The sequence below is a fragment of the Aquarana catesbeiana genome, linkage group LG04 (assembly GCF_042186555.1).
Source record: "Aquarana catesbeiana isolate 2022-GZ linkage group LG04, ASM4218655v1, whole genome shotgun sequence".
Classification (NCBI taxonomy): Eukaryota; Metazoa; Chordata; class Amphibia; order Anura; family Ranidae; genus Aquarana; species Aquarana catesbeiana.
Genome location: NC_133327.1, coordinates 537,745,860 through 537,766,928, shown reverse-complemented (window position 1 = coordinate 537,766,928; position 21,069 = coordinate 537,745,860). Strand labels below are relative to the sequence as shown.

At 42.3% G+C, this 21,069-nt stretch overlaps 1 protein-coding gene across 1 annotated transcript; it reads left to right on the top strand.

Annotated features, from left to right (window-relative positions):
• Positions 1 to 3,127: 3,127 nt before the first annotated feature.
• Positions 3,128 to 18,767, top strand: LOC141140544 (superoxide dismutase [Mn], mitochondrial-like; the record flags this gene model as incomplete). Its single annotated transcript, XM_073627858.1, is given in 4 exon segments — positions 3,128 to 3,330; positions 9,126 to 9,242; positions 15,889 to 16,068; positions 18,412 to 18,767. Coding segments are annotated over 4 exon segments (646 nt in total), but the record flags the coding sequence as incomplete, so codon positions are not given.
• Between the last annotated feature and the right edge of the window lie 2,302 nt (positions 18,768 to 21,069).

Here is a 21,069-nt window from a genome sequence, read left to right as displayed (position 1 = left end):
GAGCAATAAAAGACCCCCCCAGCACTGGTGTCAGTGGGAGCAATAAAAGACCCCCCAGCACTAGTGTCAGTGGGAGCAATAAAAGACCCCCCCAGCACTGGTGTCAGTGGGAGCAATAAAAGACCCCCCAGCACTAGTGTCAGTGGGAGCAATAAAAGACCCCCCCAGCACTGGTGTCAGTGGGAGCAATAAAAGACCCCCCCCAGCACTGGTGTCAGTGGGAGCAATAAAAGACCCCCCCCAGCACTCGTGTCAGTGGGAGCAATAAAAGACCCCCCCAGCACTCGTGTCAGTGGGAGCAATAAAAGACCCCCCCAGCACTGGTGTCAGTGGGAGCAATAAAAGACCCCCCCCCAGCACTGGTGTCAGTGGGAGCAATAAAAGACCCCCCCCCCAGCACTGGTGTCAGTGGGAGCAATAAAAGACCCCCCCCAGCACTGGTGTCAGTGGGAGCAATAAAAGACCCCCCCCAGCACTGGTGTCAGTGGAGCAATAAAAGACCCCCCCCAGCACTGGTGTCAGTGGGAGCAATAAAAGACCCCCCCCCCAGCACTGGTGTCAGTGGGAGCAATAAAAGACGTCCCCCCCCCAGCACTGATGTCAGTGGGAGCAATAAAAGACCCCCCCAGCACTGGTGTCAATGGGAGCAATAAAAGACCCCCCCCCCCCAGCACTCGTGTCAGTGGGAGCAATAAAAGACCCCCCCCAGCACTCGTGTCAGTGGGAGCAATAAAAGACCCCCCAGCACTCGTGTCAGTGGGAGCAATAAAAGACCCCCCCCAGCACTGGTGTCAGTGGGAGCAATAAAAGACCCCCCCCCAGCACTGGTGTCAGTGGGAGCAATAAAAGACCCCCCCCCCAGCACTGGTGTCAGTGGGAGCAATAAAAGACCCCCCCCAGCACTGGTGTCAGTGGGAGCAATAAAAGACCCCCCCCAGCACTGGTGTCAGTGGGAGCAATAAAAGACCCCCCCCCCCCAGCACTGGTGTCAGTGGGAGCAATAAAAGACGTCCCCCCCCCAGCACTGATGTCAGTGGAGCAATAAAAGACCCCCCCAGCACTGGTGTCAATGGGAGCAATAAAAGACCACCCCAGCACTGGGGTCAGTGGGAGTAATAAAAGACCCCCCCAGCACTGGTGTCAGTGGGAGCAATAAAAGACCCCCCCCCCCAGCACTGGTGTCAGTGGGAGCAATAAAAGACGTCCCCCCCCCAGCACTGATGTCAGTGGGAGCAATAAAAGACCCCCCCAGCACTGGTGTCAATGGGAGCAATAAAAGACCACCCCAGCACTGGGTTCAGTGGGAGTAATAAAAGACCCCCCCAGCACTGGGGTCAGTGGGAGTAATAAAAGACCCCCCCAGCACTGGGGTCAGTGGGAGTAATAAAAGACCCCCCCAGCACTGGGGTCAGTGGGAGTAATAAAAGACCCCCCAGCACTAGGGTCAATGAGAATAATAAAAGACCCCCCAGCACCGGGGTGAGTGGGAGCAATCTCAATCTGATTGATAATAATAAAAGTAAAGGATGTGGTTTTAGAAAATAGTTGTAATGTGGGGTGAGTCAAAATAACACAACATTTTGGGATTCCGCACATATCAAATTACCAATTGCTACAATCCTTATTATTAAAGATCGGTAGAAAACATAAATAAAAAAGGGCTGCTTGTAAAGAAAACAATGATTGGTTACCTATCGTGTTGCCAATCTTCGTTCTGTGGTGGAGCTATGGTTGCTGAAAAATCTTCTGGGAGGGTCCGATGTCTGGTCCAACTTGGAGCCCTGTGGTTCTATCGGCTAGATTCATTTTCAGGCACCAGAGCTCTTTAAGACAGCAAAGGTCAGCAGTGGGAAAGGTAAGTGACTTGTGACAGATCATCATCATGGCAACATCCCTCCTCCCCCCTCGTCTAATTAGAAAACGTTTTGTATTTATTGAAAAAAACGACAAGATGTTCTGTTGGTGGCTGGAGAGCCAAGAGAGCGACCCCTGTGGTCAGTGTGCAGAAGGGAAGACATATGCAGAGGACCTGGAAGATCGTAATTATCATTGTAGTAGTGCAGACTACTACAGAGATTTCCACCTTTCCCAGTGGCCCATCACGTATGCGCTATGCATATTGTGCCAAGTTAGACCAATGTAAGTATTCAATGCCCATAGTTCCTGGAGTTAAGCGTTTATTTTTATTTTTTTTCGTGGAGGTAACATGTCATCTAGTAATAGATGTTCTTTGACATGGCGGGGGCATACAGTATATAGCTTGGAGTTCCACTTTAAAATGATTTCTGGTAATGTAATCCATGAAAGTCCTTGCGGATTAGTCTGGCTAACTTGGCAATGCTTTGATATGCTTTGATATATTAAATATATAAATCTACATTGCCGTGCTAAAAGTGGCCAGTGTGCTTTGATAGATAAAAAAAAAAATGAAAAGAAAACCGTAATAGTCCCAAATAAGTCCAAATCCATAAAAAATGTGATGTGAAGGGATCTTTCTATTTCAATGTTCTCAGCACCCAAGTGCGCCTCCACCTTGAATAAAGAAGACTCTTACCAGAACATTTGGACTCTTTGTACTAGAGTCATGAAAGCTTGTGAATTAATATGCCATCTTTAGGGGAATTTGTATTGCCTCAATATCTCCACCTGTGGTCCCCAGGATCGACCATCCAGTAACATGAGATGTTCAACTGGAATATGAAAAAAAGAACTGGGAAGGCCAACATAATGTAAAACTGTATATTATTCAAATAAATGACTAGCCACTCACAATGGTAAAAACAACAAGCACTAGGCAGTAAAATACCAGTCCCGGGATCTGATGGCTTCCTAGTTACAACGCTCGTGAAGCGTAAGCTCCACGTGCCCCCACTGACATCATATTTGACAAAACACGTAGGGTAGAGCTTACGCTCTAGACGTCACCACGCACGCATGTCTAGTTGTGTTTGCCAGCTGTTTTTTTTTTTTTTTTTTTTTTTTTTTTTTTTTTTTTTTTAAATCAGCACAGTGTCTGTTTATAATGTTTCTAACTTTTGATATATTAGACTGGTGTTTTTGTTCTCTTTATGAAGACTATAAATACATAGCTGTGTGTTTTTTTGTTTTTTTTGTTTTTGTTTTACAGAACAAGCCTTAAACTTGTTCCTGCATTGGGATGCCCTTCCTCCAGACAGAAACATACACTGCCTGACTTGCCTTATGATTTCGGTGCGCTGCAGCCTCACATCAGTGCTGAGATTATGCAGCTCCATCACAGTAAACATCATGCTGCCTATGTCAACAACCTAAACATTGCAGAGGAGAAATATGCTGAGGCTTTGGCCAAAGGTATGAAAATGGCTGCACACAGTAATTTAACAAAAATACTTAGAGAAAGTAGTAGATTATGTTCAATAGCCATGAAAGGAAAGAATAGTGCAAACATCTTCTGGCCTATTAGCTAATATAGGAGAATATTTTTAACCTTTTCGTGACCAATGGTCATTACCATTTTCAGTAAAGGAGCCATTTTTTTAAAACTTTTTTGCACTCCTGTTAAAGCGGAGTTCCACACAAAAATGGAACTTCCGCTTTTCGGAACCCTCCCCCCCTCCGGTGTTACATTTGGCACCTTTCAGGGGGGAGGGGGGTGCAGATACCTTGCTAAGACAGTTATTTGCACCCACTTCCGGCATAGACTCCCATGGGAGTCTACGCTTCTTCCCGTCCCCACCGCGCTGTCTCCTGGGAAACACACAGCTCCCAGAAGAGAGCGGGGACCACTTACGATGCGCAGCGCGACTCGCGCATGCGCAGTAGGGAACCGGGAAGTGAAGCCGCAACGCTTCACTTCCTGATTCCCTAACCTAGGATGGCGGCGGCAGCTGCCGAGAACCGAGCGGGTTCTCGGCGTCGCCTGCCGACATCGCTGATCCCTGGGACAGGTAAGTGGCCATGTATTAAAAGTCAGCAGCTGCAGTATTTGTAGCTGCTGGCTTTTAATATTTTTTTTTTTTTTTTGGCGGTGTGGGTGGACCCCCGCTTTAAAATCTACATTTTTTTTTTTTTTGGCTAGAGTATTACTTAACCATATATTTTCTGAAAGCAGAGGCCTTTTACAATAGTTGTTTTAGTCATTGTGTGATCCAATCATTCGCAATTAAAAGGGTTAAAATGTAGATACCCAGACCAAATTTGGCAGAAGCATTGTGTATTTGTTAATTTGACAATAACTCTATAATGAACTAGTTTGCTCACCCAAATAAGTTTTACACAGTTTTCTTAACCACTTAAACCCCGGAAGGATTTGTCTCCTTCCTGACAAGGCCATTTTTTGTGATACGGCACTGCGTCGCTTTAACTGACAATTGCGCAGTTGTGCAACGCTATACCCAAGCAAAATTTATGTCCTTTTTTTTTCCCCACAAATAGAGCTTTCTTTTGGTGGTATTTGATCACCTCTGCATTTTTTTATTTTTTCCGCTATAAACAAAAAAAAGCGACATTTTTGAAAAAGAAAAACACAATATTTAGTAGTTTTTGCTATAATAAATATCCCAAATGTAAAAAATAAAAATGATTTCTTCAGTTTAGGCCGATATGTATTCTACATATTTTTGGTAAAAAAATTGCAAAAAGTGTGAATTGATTGGTTTGGGCAAAAGTTATAGCGACTACAAAATAGGATTTATGTCATTTTTATTATTATTATTTATTTTTTACTAGTAATGGTGCGATCAGCGCTTTTGTTTTTTTTTCAGGACTGCAATATTGTGGCGGACAGATCGTATACGCTTGACACTATTTTGGGATCATTGACATTTATACAGAGATCAGAGCTAAAAATAGCCATTGATTACAGTATAAATGTAATTGGCAGGAAAGGGGTTAACACTAGGGGGCGATCAAGGGGTTAACTGCGTTCCTTAGGTGTGTTCTAACTGTAGGGGGGATGGGACTGACTAGGGGAGTAGAGAGATTGGTGTTCATACTTAGTATGAACACACAATCTCTCTCCTCTCCCCTGAGAGAACCGGGATTTGTGTGTTTACACACACAGATCCCGGTTCTTGCTCTGTCATGAGCGATCACGGGTGCCCGGCAGTCATTGTGCTCCGCCAGGCACACGCATCGGCTTCCAGGGACACGTGGCGCACACGGTCCTGCTGTCGCTCTTTAAAGGAGCGATGTACAGCTACAGCGATTTGCGCAGCCGTGCCAACCTGCCACAGTATAACTGCAGCAGCTGGTCAGCTAGTTGTTAAAGTGGAATTTCAGGCTGGCCCCTTTTGCAGGTATAGCTATGTAAAACATTAAAAATAAGTGCCTATACTGTTTATAATCCATTAACACACTGTCTTACCCTGCTCTGCAAATGCCCAGTTAATCTATATTTTTAGGCACTGCCAAATTTGTAGAGGACTATCTGTTGACAACCTTAAAGTGGAACTAAACCCTTCTATCCTTTACAGCCAAGGAAGCTGCTTCTGTTTGATCTGTAACTGCCATGATGTTGCACATGTGATCAGTTTTGACATCAGCCATTTAATGGTTTTACAGTTTGGATGAGGACACAAGCAAATGTGACAGTTAGCAATTCCAGCATTCCAGGAATGTAACAGTTTTTTTTTTTTTTTTTAAATTGATGGGTTTAGTTACACTTTATGATGCACTGTTCAAGGGCTCTGGTCTTCAGCAGAATGGTAGCCTCCAGGAAAAAGAAATGGCAGCAATGATGGAGGCAATTTACAGCACACACTAAGTTTGGTAGCATAACTATTAGGGTTAGTTTACAGAGGGCTTTGGACAGGCTTTGTTAAAGCTCTCTTAACGCTAGTCAAAGCCCCTGTCACTAAATAAAATGGTTAGCTTACAATCCTGTTTACACCCTGCTTTTGCTGTGCTTTGCTTCGGCTTCGCTTCAAAAATTATACCCCATGTAGCTTTAGTGGTGCTTCAAAGCCTCCATCAAAGTCTATGGCAGACTCGCTTGAAGCACCTGCAGCTTTTGCGAGGCTTTAATTCAGCTTTAGCTTTGCTTTGTTTTGGAGAAATTGCAGGTATGAGGTATCAATACACACACACACAGGACATCTGCCACACTTCAACAAAGCTTCAAAAGAGCATCTCTAAGGGCTTGTTTACACTTTCTTCAAAACATGGCTTCGGACAGGCTTTGTTAAAGCTCTCTGAACGCTAGTCAAAGCTCCTGTCACATAATAAAATGGTTAGCTTACAGTCCTGTTTACATCTTGCTTTTTCTTGGGGCTTCGGTGGGGCTTCGATGAGGCTTCGGTTGGGCTACGATGAGGCTTCAGTAGGGCTCCAAGCGAGCTTTGCCATATACTTCTATGGAGGCTTTGAAGACTCTGAAAGCAAAAGCAGGTGTAAACTAGACTTTTGAAAGCAAAAGCAGGTGTAAACGGGACTGTAAGCTAACCATTTTATTTAGTGACAGCTTTCAGAGAGCTTTACCAAAGCCTTATCCAAAGCCTTGGTTTGAAGCAAGTGTAAACTAGCCATTAATGTGTGTTGAAGCCGAAGCAAGTGTAAATGAGCCCTAAGGGCTCGATTACACTTGCTTCAAAACAAGGCTTCGGACAAGCTTTGTTAAAGCTCTCTGAATGTCAGTCAAAGCTTCTGTCACTAAATAGAATGTTTAGCTTACAGTCCTATTTACACCTTGCTTTTTCTTAGTGCTTCGATGGGGCTTTGGTGGGGCTTCAAGCGAGCTTTGCCATAGACTTCTGTGGAGGTTTTGAAGCACCACTAAAGCTACATGGGGTATAATTTTTGAATCGAAGCTTAAGTAAAGCAAAAGAAAGGTTTATACAGGACTGTAACCTAACCATTTTATTTAGTGACAGGAGCTTTTGACTAGCATTCAGAGCGCTTTAACAAAGCCTGTCTGAAGCCTTGTTTTGAAGCAAGTGTAAACTAGCCGTTAATGTGTGTTGAAGCCAAAGCAAATGTAAATGAGCCCTAAAGCACCACCGAAGCTTCACCAAAGCCTCATCAAAGCACCACCGAAGCCTCAAAAACACATAATAAAAGCTTGTTAAAGCAGTAGGAGCTTTAATGTGTGGTGAAGCCGAAGCAAGTGTAAATGAGCCCCTAATGTGGAATGCATGTTCCTTGCTAAAGAACATTATTTTTTATCAAGTTGTTATGGGTAAAGTTCTGCTTTAACCTCTAATGTGAAACAACGTACCTGTACGTCATTTTGAGGGAGGAAGTGGTTGTACCGGGGTGGTGCATGCAACTCGAGGCATCACCCCGGTACCCTTTTTTTGGAGCTGGCGGTTGACTTTCATTAGCTACATCAGTGATAACTGATGCGGCTAATGAGCCGCTATGCCGTTATCACAAGAAGTGGATTCAGCTTCGATCGGATCTCTGATGTAGTAACCCGGAAGCGACGTCTCAACATCACTTCAAGGTTTACTCGGCTGCAAACAGCGCCAATTTAAAAAAAATCCAAAGTATTCAAAATACGTTTAAGTGCAAAGGAGGGATTTCTTTTGGACCCCAGATCCCTCCATAAAGAGTACCTGTCACTGCCTATTACTGTCACAAGGGATGTTTACAATCCTTGTGACAGCAATAAGTGATCAGTTTTTTGTTTTTTTGTTTTTTTTTTTTAAAAAGAGACAGTGTAAAAAAATAAATAAATGGACTGCTTTTAGAAGCTTCGTTAGGGGTCCTCGTTAACCCCCCTCCCACTGGTCTCTGGTGTTTCTCAGGCTTACCGTTTTCATCGGTGGTTCGTACGGCTGGCCATAGAGGCCAAGAGAGACCAGATCATCTCTGTAATCTACGAGGGCAGATGTAAACACTCCCATTATTTTTATTGTTTTTTTGGAGAAAACATCAGATTTTTTTTTTTTTATCTGATGCTTTCAAAGGTAGAGGAGAGATCTGGGGTCAGACCTCAGATGTCTCCATAAAGAGGACCTGTCATGCTTTATTGCTATCACCAGAGATGTTTTACATTTTTGGTGATAGCAATAAAAGTGATAACTTTTTTTACAGGGACAGTGTAAAATATATATTTTAAATAATTAAAAAAAACAACTTTTAAAGCACCCCTGTCCCTCTGTACTTGTACAGAGAGGTGAATGCATACCTAGGTCAAACACGCATATATGTAAACGGTGTTCGTACCATACATGTGAGGCATCGGCGCAAACGTTCTAGCGAGAGTAATAATTCTAGCTCTTAACCTCTTGTGTAACTCTAAACTGGTAACCTGTAAAGAATTTTAAAGCGCCGCCTATGGGGAATTTTAAGTATTGTCGTTTTTTGCTATTCCACGAGTGTTCGCAATGTTGAAGCATGACATGTTATTGATCTATTTACTCAGCGAAACATCATCATTTTATATTTTAACAAAAAATTGGGTTATATATTGTGGTGTGTTTTTTTTTTTGTTTTTTTTTTTAATGTAAAATTCATTTAGTGTATATTTTTCCCCAAAAAAATTGCATATGAAAATGGCTGCGCAAATACCGTGTGACATAAAAAATTCTCTAGGGTCTCTGCTGAAAAAAACATATATAATGTTTGGGGTTCTAAGTAATTTTCTAGCAAAAAATACTTGGTAATTAGGAACGGTCAGGTCTCTGCTCTGTGGCTATGACAGGCAGGGCACAGAGAACAAGAGCTGAAGCTCCATGCCTAGATTTGTCTACCCATCTTAGCCAGCACAGCTCACAGCAGAGAGTTGTCTACTCATGTTGTGTAATCACTGCACTGGCCTAGAGAGGGATGGGCATTGTCTGCTGACAGCTTGCATCCCACTGTGTCGCACCTGGTGGGAATCTGCATCAGTTTTCAATATGGAAAACTGCTGTATTCCCTTTTGTTAATCCGGTGCAGACCTGTGCTAATTTCTGTTCCACTCTGAAAAAGAAACTGGCGCTCATAGACCTGAAACAGTCCTTTCTGTTCTGTTAATGTGGCGCATGCAACTTCTGAAAGTTTAATTCGCCAATAAGCTTTTGTTAATTTAAAATCCTGTTCTACGAGCCAACTTTTAGGAATGACTCTGGTAGAAAAGTGGATAAGGACATAATATACAGCTTTTGTGTGTGTGGTTTAGAAATTTCTAATATGTGTTAATGAATAATCATTACTTTTTGTAGGAGATGTTACTGCTCAGATTTCCCTCCAGCCTGCTCTTAAATTTAATGGTGGAGGCCATGTAAATCACTCAATTTTTTGGACAAACCTCTCTCCCAGCGGTGGAGGAGAACCCCAAGGTCAGTGCAAAACTACACCTAAAAAATATACACTTAATATATTGCAGTTTACCAGTCCTTAGGTGTGGTGGCTGCATTCGTTTTCCTTTTGTCATTTTTTTTTTGTTTTCACCTGACTATTCTACCAGTAACAGTTTCAGTCCTAGGATGGCAACACTCCCCCTTCTGTATCAGGACAACAGAAATCAGATAGGACTAGGCAACTCTTGCCTCGTTTCCACTGAGCGGATCGGTTCGGTACGGTACGCTATTTTGGGTGTTTCCATTATGAAAGTGGCCCAAACAAACCGAACCGAACCGTTCCATTCAGGGTCCTGCTTCAGATGTGGGGCCATAGAAAATGGAACGGTTCGGTTAGGGCGGAGCTACGATACATTCCACTGATTGGCTGACAGAAAACCCTCTGCTGTGTTATGCTGAGGCATTTTTTCTAAACCCTGTATGGCCCCTTGTGGTCCCACTTGCAGTGGAAAGCTCACCAGAATAGAGTTGACCATTCTAGGCCATTCAAACTGTACCGACCCGAACCGATCCGCTGAGTGGAAACAAGGCATCTGTCTCCCTGCAGTTTTTCATATCGGAGGGGTGTGGTTCTATAGTTCTCTGACAACAATGTGATTTATAAAAGTAAGCACAGGTAGAAAGCCCAAGAAGTTATTCCCTCACAAGTTTTTTAGCAAGATTAAAAAATAAATTTTTACTTTCTCAAACTGATATATCAAACACTTTTAATTGTAATATTTAACAGACCAAATGGGACCAAATAAGAGAAATTCATTTTGGGGTTCACATAAACTTTAAATAGTATGTTGCGCCATTCAGGGAACATTTTCCATTTTCTAATGAATGCAAAGCGTTGTCTGATTGGATGAGGTGGAGAGACTGGGGGTGACCACACGATCTCCACCTTGTCCAATCAGAACATTTTGCTTCATTGATAAAATGGAAAGTGTTCCGTAAATGGTGCCTATGCTGATCGAGCAACCTCCCCATGTTCAGTAAGCAACAGAGCAGCAGCTTGGCACAGGACCCGGAATCTAGTGGGGGTTGCTGTATTATTGGTACCTACTACTGTGATTTCCAGCTTCCACAGGTATGGCACACACATACATACCTATTCCAATGCAACAAAGTAAAAATGCCTTTCCTAAACATCAGCTTTTTAAATTTAGGTTACCAGTGCTGTTTTTCTTTAGTTTAAAGTGGTTGTATTGCCCGCTTGGTGATTTTTTTTTTTTGTTTTTATTTTTTTACCTACAGGTAAGCCTTATTGTAAAAAGAATATCTTCCAAATTTGTACGGTTTGGGAGATGTTGATCCTGCATGCAGCCGCTGATGTCAGTGGGGGATGCACTTTGCAGGGCCAGCGTATCCTGCCGGAACGGAGGGCTCCCACACGCATGCGCCAAAGTGACGTCATTGCAGCTCCGGCCACTCACAGCGCCAGAGCCAGTGATACCGGAGGAAACGCCGAGGGAACATGTCAGTGACCGGGCGCCACTGCAGGGCTTCGTTCTAAGGTAAGTATTTCATAATGGGCGGCACAGAGGAGTAGTGGGTAGCACACTTGCCTAGCAGTAAGAAGGGTCGCTGGTTCGAATCCCGTCCACGACACTACCTGCCTGGAGTTTGCATGTTCTCCCTGTGTCTGTGTGGGTTTCCTCCGGGTACTCCGGTTTCCTCCCACACTCCAAAGACATGCTGGTAGGTTAATTGGATCCTGTATAAATTAGCCCTAATATAGGTATGAATGTGAGTTAGGGACCTTAGATTGTAAGCTCCTTGAGGGTATAGGGACTGATGTGAATGTATAATATATATATGTAAAGCGCCGCTATATAAGTACCTGAAATAAATAAATAAAAATAAAAATAATGTGTACGATGCACATTATGCTATTGTCTTGCAGGTTTTTTCTTTTCTTTGCAGTTTACTACCGCTTTAAATACCAATATCCACAGTGATCCAGCACTGTATTTTCACCCAGCAACAGACTGAAAGCTTATCCGGGGTTTTGCTGTGTTATTAGTTATGTCTCAGCCAACACTACTTGCTTTTATATCAGCAAATTAGCACTCCCTGCTCAGAGTGCTGAATGGCACAGAGATAAGAGTAGTAACTTGCTGATGTAACAGCAGGTAGTAGTGGATGAGAGCACTGCTGTTGCCCGTATAGCATTGTTGCATAAGCAAGTTGCAACCCTCTCTTGCCTTCCTTTCAATAAAGATTTTGTGGCTGGTTAATATATTTTTTTGCAAAATCCAAAAAAACAAAACTTTGACTGAATCCCTAGATATTCTGAAAGACTGATATCAGCTTACAGGCAACCTGCAGGAGATCCTGGTGGGGAAAATAGATTAAAAGGCTGATCAAAAACGAACTGTCCTGTTGCTCCTAGACCATTTGTGGCCAACATAAAATTGGTATATAACGCATACTGGTCGTATATATATTAGAATTAATATCAATGTGTTAACATGTAAAAACTATTGGATGGGTTTAAAGAAAAGGGGTAAAAAAGAATCTGTTGTCTACATTCAACAAATTTCTCCCTGGTCTAGGGGCCAGGTACGTTGTACATGTTTATCTGCAGCATTCTCTTCTGTAGACAGTTCACAAAAACACACAGCAAAGGATTTTTCTCACCTCTAGCAGCAGGGGTCATGGCTCTAAAGTCTTACAGTACAGATCTCAGTGAGGAAAGCTTTAAGCTATGATTGGAGGGAAGGAACATATCCCGCTCTACAGCACACAAAAACACAAAGAGCTAAGGATATGATTCACAGTCTGTGTGCTGGAGCTCTCCCCTTCACCCTTTTCTCTCTTGTCAGAAAGTAATCCATCCTGATAACAGAGGAACAAGACAGGAGAGAGAAATCCCACTCCATGCTTTAGATAAGCGCACAGTATAGAAGATGTTCATATTTCATGTCTGAGGTTTACAACCACTTCAACATGACAAAGTAAACCGTTTAAGTGCTGTACCCATCTCCCTAGATTAGTCGAATTCTAGACAAACACTGGGTATCCTGAAAAGAGACCCTGTTAGTATTTTACCAGATAAAGCCACTTTCTGGAAACTGAGATGTATCTCCAGTATTTTAACCTCTAACAAGCCAAAAGCATCACCTCTACCACAGCATCCTCTTGGACTTTCAAGAATATGTGGATCTTTTAAATATGAGAAATTAAATTGTGAAAGGTGTGATTTCTTGTTACACAATCTGTCATAGATAATAAGAAATGCATATATACCCTCATTTACCGTTCTGAATAAAAGCGAATAATACATACTTGCTCTGTTGATGTACAGAGTGGTCCCTCTTCAGAGGTCCCCTGCCAATGCTCTTGGCTCAGCCTCCTCTGCCTGTGCCACCATAGCAAGCCGCTTGCTAAGGGGGCACACATTCAGGTGCACTCCCAAGCTGGGCTGTGTGGGTCCATAGACCCACACACAGCGTGGCTAACCCCTGCCACCACTCCCTCCTCACGGGGTTTAAGCCAATGGCTCCTGTTGCTCAGAAGAGCCAGTGGGGGCAGGAAGAGGGGGGGAAAAAAAGGACCTGTAGCAGGGCATAGTGCTGGATTGATAGAGGACTTAGGTAAGTGTTTTTTTGTCTTTTTTTGTTTTTGTTTTTTTTTTTTTGGGGGGGGGGACAGGAGATTTTTTTGCTATTTTTGTTACCTTGTATCCTTCTGCTGTTTGGTTTTCTTCCAAGTTCTATTAGTATCACAAGATTTAACTGTACTTTAGTGACACCCAGTGGTTCCATTGTGCAAGCACATTTTCATTCACTATGTACTGTATGTATTTATGTGTGTTTAGTAATCAGTTAGAGCCCATTCACACAGGGGCAACTTTGGATCCGACTTTAAGTCGCCCCAAGTCGCCCCTAGTCGCCTCAAGTCGCGCTACATGAAAAAATCAATGTAAATGAATGGATCTGTCTTAATGCACACTACTGCAGTCACTCCGACTTCAGAAAAGGTTCCTGTACTACTTCAATCCGACTTGAAGGCAACTTGTACCCATTGATTTCAATGGAAGTTGCCTCCAAGTCTGATCACTGTTCACACTGAGGCAACTTTACAGGAAGCAGAAAGGAAACAGAAAGTAATTTCCTCCACTAAACAGCCAGCCCCCTCCTTCTCACACACAGCTGATTGGCCACTTGTAAAGTTCCCTGTCCTGGAGGCGACTTCAAGTTGTGTTGTAAGTTGCCCCAAGTCGTGCTGTGATTCATACTCAAGTCGTGTCCAAGTTGCCTCCCAAAGTCGCGCTGGAAGTCGTGTTGCCCCTGTGTGAATGGGCTCTTAGCATGTAATACTGGTGTTGTTTTTTTTGTATAATATCTTTGTTCACATGAGGTTTATATAAAAAAACATTTCTATGGATTTTACATGTTAATGCTTTGATATTAATTCTAATATATGTATCATCAATAGTGCAGGTTTTTATAACAAATTTATGTTGGACACACATGTTCTTCATTTTTGTTTGCTTGTAACTGGTGAAGGCGTCTGGAGAGGTCATTTTTTGACCAGCTGTTTCCTCTTCCTCCTCTCTCCCCACCAGGATCTCCCACAAGCTGCCTGTCTGCTTAGAGCTGCTAGTACATTCGGCCAGCGCACACATTACCACTGGCTGACAGCGATGGTCTGTTTTACTGAGGTCGTTGTCAGCCTGCACCTTGCTCTGGTCTCCTTATGCTACGACCATTTTTGGCGCCATTCTTAATAGTCTTCTTTTATCCAATACGTATCTCCACTACATACCTCATAGTTTTCAACTCTGATGTGCCACGGCCCCCAAACATAACAGTAGGGGTGTTCCACCAGGCTACAATATCGGTCCATTATGCCGTCTGATCTCTGTGGATGATTTGTAGTGCCTCTTCTTAAGATTCATCCATATTAATCATGTTAATGTGGACACAATTATACAGACAATTGTACTACTAGTAAAATTGTCATATATCCATTCGTTTGAACATTATATTGACAGCTCCTAAAGCCTAATTTATATAAAAAAAAAAAAAAAAAACAGACTTGGCACAAGTACCAATACTTACTTTCAGTGAAATGTCTCCTTTTTAGCTGCTGTGTCCTCATTTAATAGAAATCTTTTTCCTCTAATGCCCTTCACCCCTGCCACTATAATCTTTTACTGTGGCGGGGGTTAAAATAACTAAGGCAGCTGTCACAGGCACTCATTAGGAGTATCTGAATTATTCCCACCCTTTCAGCCCACTTCCTCTGGTAATAGAAGTAGTATTCTAGCTTCTATGAAAACAGGATCTAAGAATGGAGGATGTGCAGATGATTGAAAGGGCCGCCCCCTCCATTCATAGTTCATGTTCCATTCATAGAAGCTGTAGTACTGGCTTCTGTGAATGGCAGAAAGGGCTTGCATAGTCCAACACTCTTAAATAGTGCCCATCACTGCTCCCTTGGTTCTATTAACCCCCGCTGCACTGGAAGTTTATGGAAATGGGGGTCATTGGAGGAAGATTTCTACTAAACCAGGACACAAGGGACACATCTCACTGAAGCTAAGTAATGTTCTTTCCTAATTCTTTATTTATTTTTGTAAACTTAGGCTTTAATAATAAAAGTACTGAAATAGTATGTACTGTATTTCCTCTTCTAATATGTGTAAGGTTAATATGAGCTGTTTCCAACAGCATCAGCTGAATGTACAAGTTCTTGCTTTAAACCAATTCAATATATAGAGACCCAAATTGAGAATGACCTTTGATTCTAGCATCACATATACTGATAGTCTTCATACCAAATTCAACATACCATAATCATAAATGCATTAAATAGACCAATTCATTCTTAAATCATATAGGGCCCGTTTACATTTGTACAGTGCATTATTACACATTGTGCTGAAACAGTTCATTGAAATCAATAGACTGCCAGTAATCCAAAATGTCCCAAAAATTGGATGTGCCACAAAATGTTTTAATGCAGTATGCTGCAACACGCGTTTTGCTTTAGTGAGTTGGAATGCCATTCAGAATGAATGGCATTGCAAGAAATGCAAAGTGCATTGGAGAAACCGGGCCTTCAAAATAACCAACAGTTATGGCAAAGTTAAAAAACCACTGATGTACAGGACACAATATAATTCCAAACGTTCAGTTTATGTAATCGGCTTATTATTTTTCCTATAGGTCTGCACAGATCCTAATTTCAAATTACAGGCACTCTTTACAGAATACAGATACTTTCTAACGTTTTAACATGCACAAAGGAATTCTGAGATTGTAGAATTTATTTAAAAACTGATACTGGTTTGGTGGTTACAGTGAAGGCTAACCCTCCCGGGAACATTCCATTTTTAAATGGTGAAGGCATAGATCACTAACTTCAAAACAGAAGCATATAATTATGTGCAATAAAGTTTAAAATCCTTACAATGTATATAGTTCAGCTAGAGAGGAATTTCTTCTTAACTGTGGTTTCACCTTTTATTAAAGGCCGGTTGGTAAACTCAATGCACAAGTCCCTGAATTGGGAAATTAAACCTCAGTTTAGTGGACCCCAGTGTTAAATTCTAGGTAGAACCTACATATGCTATCAATGTGTATTAGATGCTGCATTTACGTGTTTGTCATTATATGTTTGTTTTTATTAGGTGAACTTTTGAAAGCCATAACAAGCGACTTTGGTTCTTTCGAGAAGTTTAAAGATAAACTTACAGCCATGTCAGTGGCAGTTCAGGGATCCGGATGGGGCTGGCTTGGTTATAACAAAGAATCTAACCGCTTACAAGTCACCGCCTGTGCTAACCAAGATCCTCTGCAAGGAACAACAGGTGGGGGGGAACTTTGTTGCTCAAAGAGAGTCCACATCTTTATCTTCAAATTATGTATATTTTTCTTCTGATCTCAGCTGTTTAATTGCCAGTTCTGCAGGGACCTACACTCTGCAAGTCAAAACTTTTTTTTTTTTTTTACAAAAAATACTTTGATGTATTTCTACTATTGCCAAAAGCACAATTTTCTTAAGTTTTGTTTCACAATCTGCCTTTTTCATTAGGACTATTTTCTCCTGTGTTTAGCAGGCCACATTCATTAAAGGATAAGTTCATTTATAAAAAAAAAAAAAAAAAAAAAGTAAATGCACATCTTTTTGCAGATCGTGAGTGCAGTTGCAGACTGTCTGTGTAAGTTGTCTGCTTGTACCCCGCACGAGCGGGCAATTACACACTGACAGGAAGCTTCAATGAACTACCTATAGTGCTCAACTGGTAGTACATTGAGAAATACAAGCTGACAGCCTCAAAGGCTGTTGGTATTTGTAGTACTCAAATTAACAGAACTCAGTAATGCGGCCAGGTGGGTGGACGTTGTCCCCCGATGTAGCTCCATCGTCAATCACGACGCCTGCCGGACTCTGGGGGAAAAAAAACACTCCGCTGTCTACTATGGCAAACCGCTGAATGGCTGGCTTGCCGTCTGACATTTCTTATACAAGTAAGAGCGGGGCCACCTGGCGCCGTCACCTGGTGGCCACACCCCCTTGTGACGTCACTGACCCAACATGCACTGGTCGGTGACGTGACGGGGCACCAGGTGACGTCGCCATGTGCCCCCGTCCTTGCCTATATAAGTTTTTTTTCTGGCGTGGCGTATGTCATATTTGACGATGGCTCTACATCGGGGACATTGTGGTTTTTTTTTTTTGGTTTTTTTTTATTTAATAAAGGAATTGTCAAAAACTGTCCTGTTTTATTGCTTTTTGACACTTTTTGGTGAATAGGTAGGGGTACCATGTACCTCATACTCGTGCACATAGAGGGGGGACCTGGGATCTGGGAGCCCCCTTGTTAAAGAGGGCTTCCAGATTCCAATAAGCCCACAGGTACCCACCCCCCCCATGTTGAGGGCATGTGGCCTGGTATGGTTCAGGAGCGGGGTGCCAGGCTGGCTTCCCGACCCGCTACTTAACAACCAGCTATTCACTGAGCCCTGATTGGGCAAAGCTTTGTCCAATCAGGGCTTAGAATGCACTGTGCAGTGCGCAGTACATTTCAGGGTGTTCGGCAGGGCGCACACCTGACAAATGCCCTGCAAATCTGGTTGTTCGCCGAACAGGCGATGTTCGGACCGAATGTTTGCTCGGCCCGAACCGTTCGCTCAACTCCAACTGACATCAACTACCGTTTCTGAATAAATTAAAAATACCAAAGCGCTGAAATGAGTATTTGAAATAAGTGACTGAAAATAACTGAATAATTAAGCTGCAATCATTTTGAAGGTGATCAGGCACCTTGGAGTGAAAATAAAGTGAATGACACGCTCTAACTTTCAATCAGTGCACAGAAATTGCTTAAACCAAATCAAACAAAATAGGTAAAAATAAATATAAAGTCAGTACCATAAAATATCTTGTGTCAAATAATCTCAATATATAAGTGGTGTAAGTGATAAATATAGATGAAGTCAGTACCATGTATCTCGTGTAGATGATCTAAATATACAAGTGATGATGCTGGTGGATGTAGTTAATCGCTAACTGCAACCATGTATCATAAATGCCAACAGTAACACAGCTCTATAAGTTCGCTTTGTGTGATGGTATCTCCACCATATGTACTGATACACAATTAAAACCAGTGATCCTGTACCATATATAGTCCAACCTAATTCACAATACAAGTCAGTTCCAGCTTCTCAATTGCTTAGGGATATAACTTGTCACTGTTTATGAATGAGGTATCTTTACCGTTCTCAGGTGCAAGTAGATTCATGCAATAAAACAAAGGAAAACATCATTGCGCAGTGATTAAATGCACTGGGATAATCCACGGCAAGGCTTTCACTCGCATATCTCTGGATACTCTGCACTATGGTAGAAACAATCAGCCGCTCACTGGCTCCTCCTACGCGTTGCATCACAGGTCACGTGACTTTTTTCAAGGATCCTTGAAAAAGTCATGTGACCTGTGACGCAACGCGTAGGAGGAGCCAGTGACGTAGACTGTCGATAGCTGGTCTGCAGCAAGATGGTAGCGGTGTGAGGAAAAAGCAACACGCACTGAGCGGCTGATTGTTTCTAATAAATATATATATATTATACTCCCCTAACCTATCCAGTTCTTGCATGAAACAGATGGTCTTTTGTAATGCTAAGTTTTCTATTTTATTCCTCACAGGTCTTATTCCTCTTCTGGGCATTGATGTATGGGAGCATGCTTACTACCTGCAGTATAAAAATGTTAGACCAGACTACCTGAAAGCCATCTGGAATGTTATCAACTGGCAGAATGTGTCTGAAAGATATGAGGCTTCTAAAAAATAAGCTAGTGCCTTTCGCTACCTATTCTGTCCTTAAAAAAACTCTTACAACTTATGTAATTTCTAGAATTACTAATAGAATTGATCAGACTTGTTAATTTTATTGTAGTTTCACATTAAATACATTATTTTTCAAAGCTGTGTTGAGATATTGGCAGTTTGTAAAGTTGCATAAGTATACTTGCCTCCAAGAATAAACTAAACTTTCACCATGTTTTTATTTGTACAACGTTTTTTTAATCTCCACGTTCACCGACGTATACCCATACGCAGCAGTACCCAGACTCCCTTTAAAAATCATATAGACATTTATATTCTCTATTTTTGTGTATATACTTCTGAGTATTTTCCTAAGGCACTGTCACAAAACTCCTAGTATGATTTAATTTTTTAATGGGAGTAAAAGATAAAAATTGCTGATGAAAACAGTAGTAGTAATCAGCATGGGTTTACGAAAGGGTGTTCTTGCCAAACCAATCTGTTAACATTCTACGAGGAATTGAGCTGTCATCTAGATAGGGGAAGGCCTGTGGATGTGGTATATCTGGATTTTGCAAAAGCATTTGATATAGTTCCCAATAGATGCTTAATCTACAAACTGAGGTCTGTAGACATGGACCATAGGGTTTATTCTTGGGTAGAAAACGGGTTACAGGGGCGTCTCTGAAGGGTGGTAATAAATAACGTGCACTCAGGTTGGTCTGGAGTGATAAATGTGGTACCCTTAGGCTCTGTCCTGGGACCAATTCTGTTTAATTTATTCATTAATGATATAGAGGTTGGTATAAATAGCTAAATCTAAGTTTTTGCTGACTTCACAAAAATATGTAGGGCAATAACTTCACAGCAGGATATAGAAACTTTACAAGAAGCCCTCAATAAAATAATGGGGTGGGCAACTACATGGCAAATGAGGTTTAATATTGAAAAGTGTAAAGTAATGCACTTGGGGGGCTAATAATATAAACGCAAGTTATTCACTAGGGGGAGAACCTCTGGGGAATCCAGGATGGATAGTCTGCAAGCAAAGCTAGCAGACTATTAGCATGCATTAAAAAGGGAATTTACTGCAGAGATAAAAAGCTAATCCTGCCACGGTATTAAACTCTGGTTTGGCCACATCTGGGGTATTCCGTCCAGTTCTGGTCACCAATTCTCTGGAAGGATGTGCTGGTAATTGAGAGGTTCCACAGAAGGGCAACAAAATAATAACGGGACTGCAGTTATGAGGAACGACTACAAGCACTAAATTTATTGTCACTGGGGAAGAGACGATTGAGAGGAGATAAGATAACGATCTACTAATATGTCAATGGTGATCCCAGCGTAGGTAGAAAAATATTCAGTCTCGCCGTGTAGAAGGACATGGGGCCACTCAATGAGATTGGAAAAGAAGCTGTTTAATCTTAACCGCTTGCCGACCGGCGTACGTCGGCAGGGCGGCACGGCTGGGCAAATGGGCGTACCTGTACGTCCATTTGAATTTCCCGCCGTGCCCGTGCGTGCGTGCGCGCCGGCCGGGAGCTCCGTGAGTCGGGTCGCGGGTCCCGCGGACTCGATCGCCGCGGGGATACCCGCGATCACCTCACGGAGCGGATGAACGGGGAGATACCGTTGTAAACAGCATCTCCCCGTTCTGCCTAGTGACAAGTGTCACTCGATCTCTGCTCCCTGTCATCGGAGCAGAGATCAGTGACGTCACCCACACAGCCCATCCCCCTACAGTTAGTAATCACTCCCTAGGACACACTTAACCCCTCCCCGCCCCCTAGTGGTTAACCCCTTCACTGCCAGTGTCATTTACACAGTAATCGGTGCATTTTTAATCGCACTGATCGCTGTATAAATGACAATGGTCCCAAAAATGTGTAAAAAATGTCCGACATGTCCGCCATAACGTCGCAGTCACAATAAAAATCGCTGATCGCCGCCATTACTAGTAAAAAAAAATGTATTAATAAAAATGCCATAAAACTATCCCCTATTTAGTAAACACTATAACGTTTGCGCAAACCAATTAATAAACGCTTATTGCGATTTTTTTTTTTACCAAAAATATGTAGAAGAATACGATCGGCCTAAACTGAAGAAAAAAAATGTTTTTTTATATATTTTTGGGGGATATTTATTATAGCAAAATGTAAAAAATAATGCGTTTTTCTCAAAATTGTCGCTCTTATTTTGTTTATAGCGCAAAAAATAAAAATCGCAGAGGCGATCAAATACCACCAAAAGAGAGCTCTATTTGTGGGAAAAAAAGGATGTCAATTTTGTTTGGGAGCCACGTCGCATGACCGCGCAATTGTCAGTTAAAGCGACGCAGTGCCGAATCGCAAAAAACGCTCTGGTCAGGAAGGGGGTAAATCCTTCCGGGGCTGAAGTGGTTAAGCTGCGCAGGTTTTTTACTGTCAGGGCTGTAAGAATGTAAAACTCTCTTCCACAATCGGTGGTGTTGGCAGGAAGTATTCATAGTTTTAAAAGATTCATGGACATGCATCTTAGTGAACACCATATAC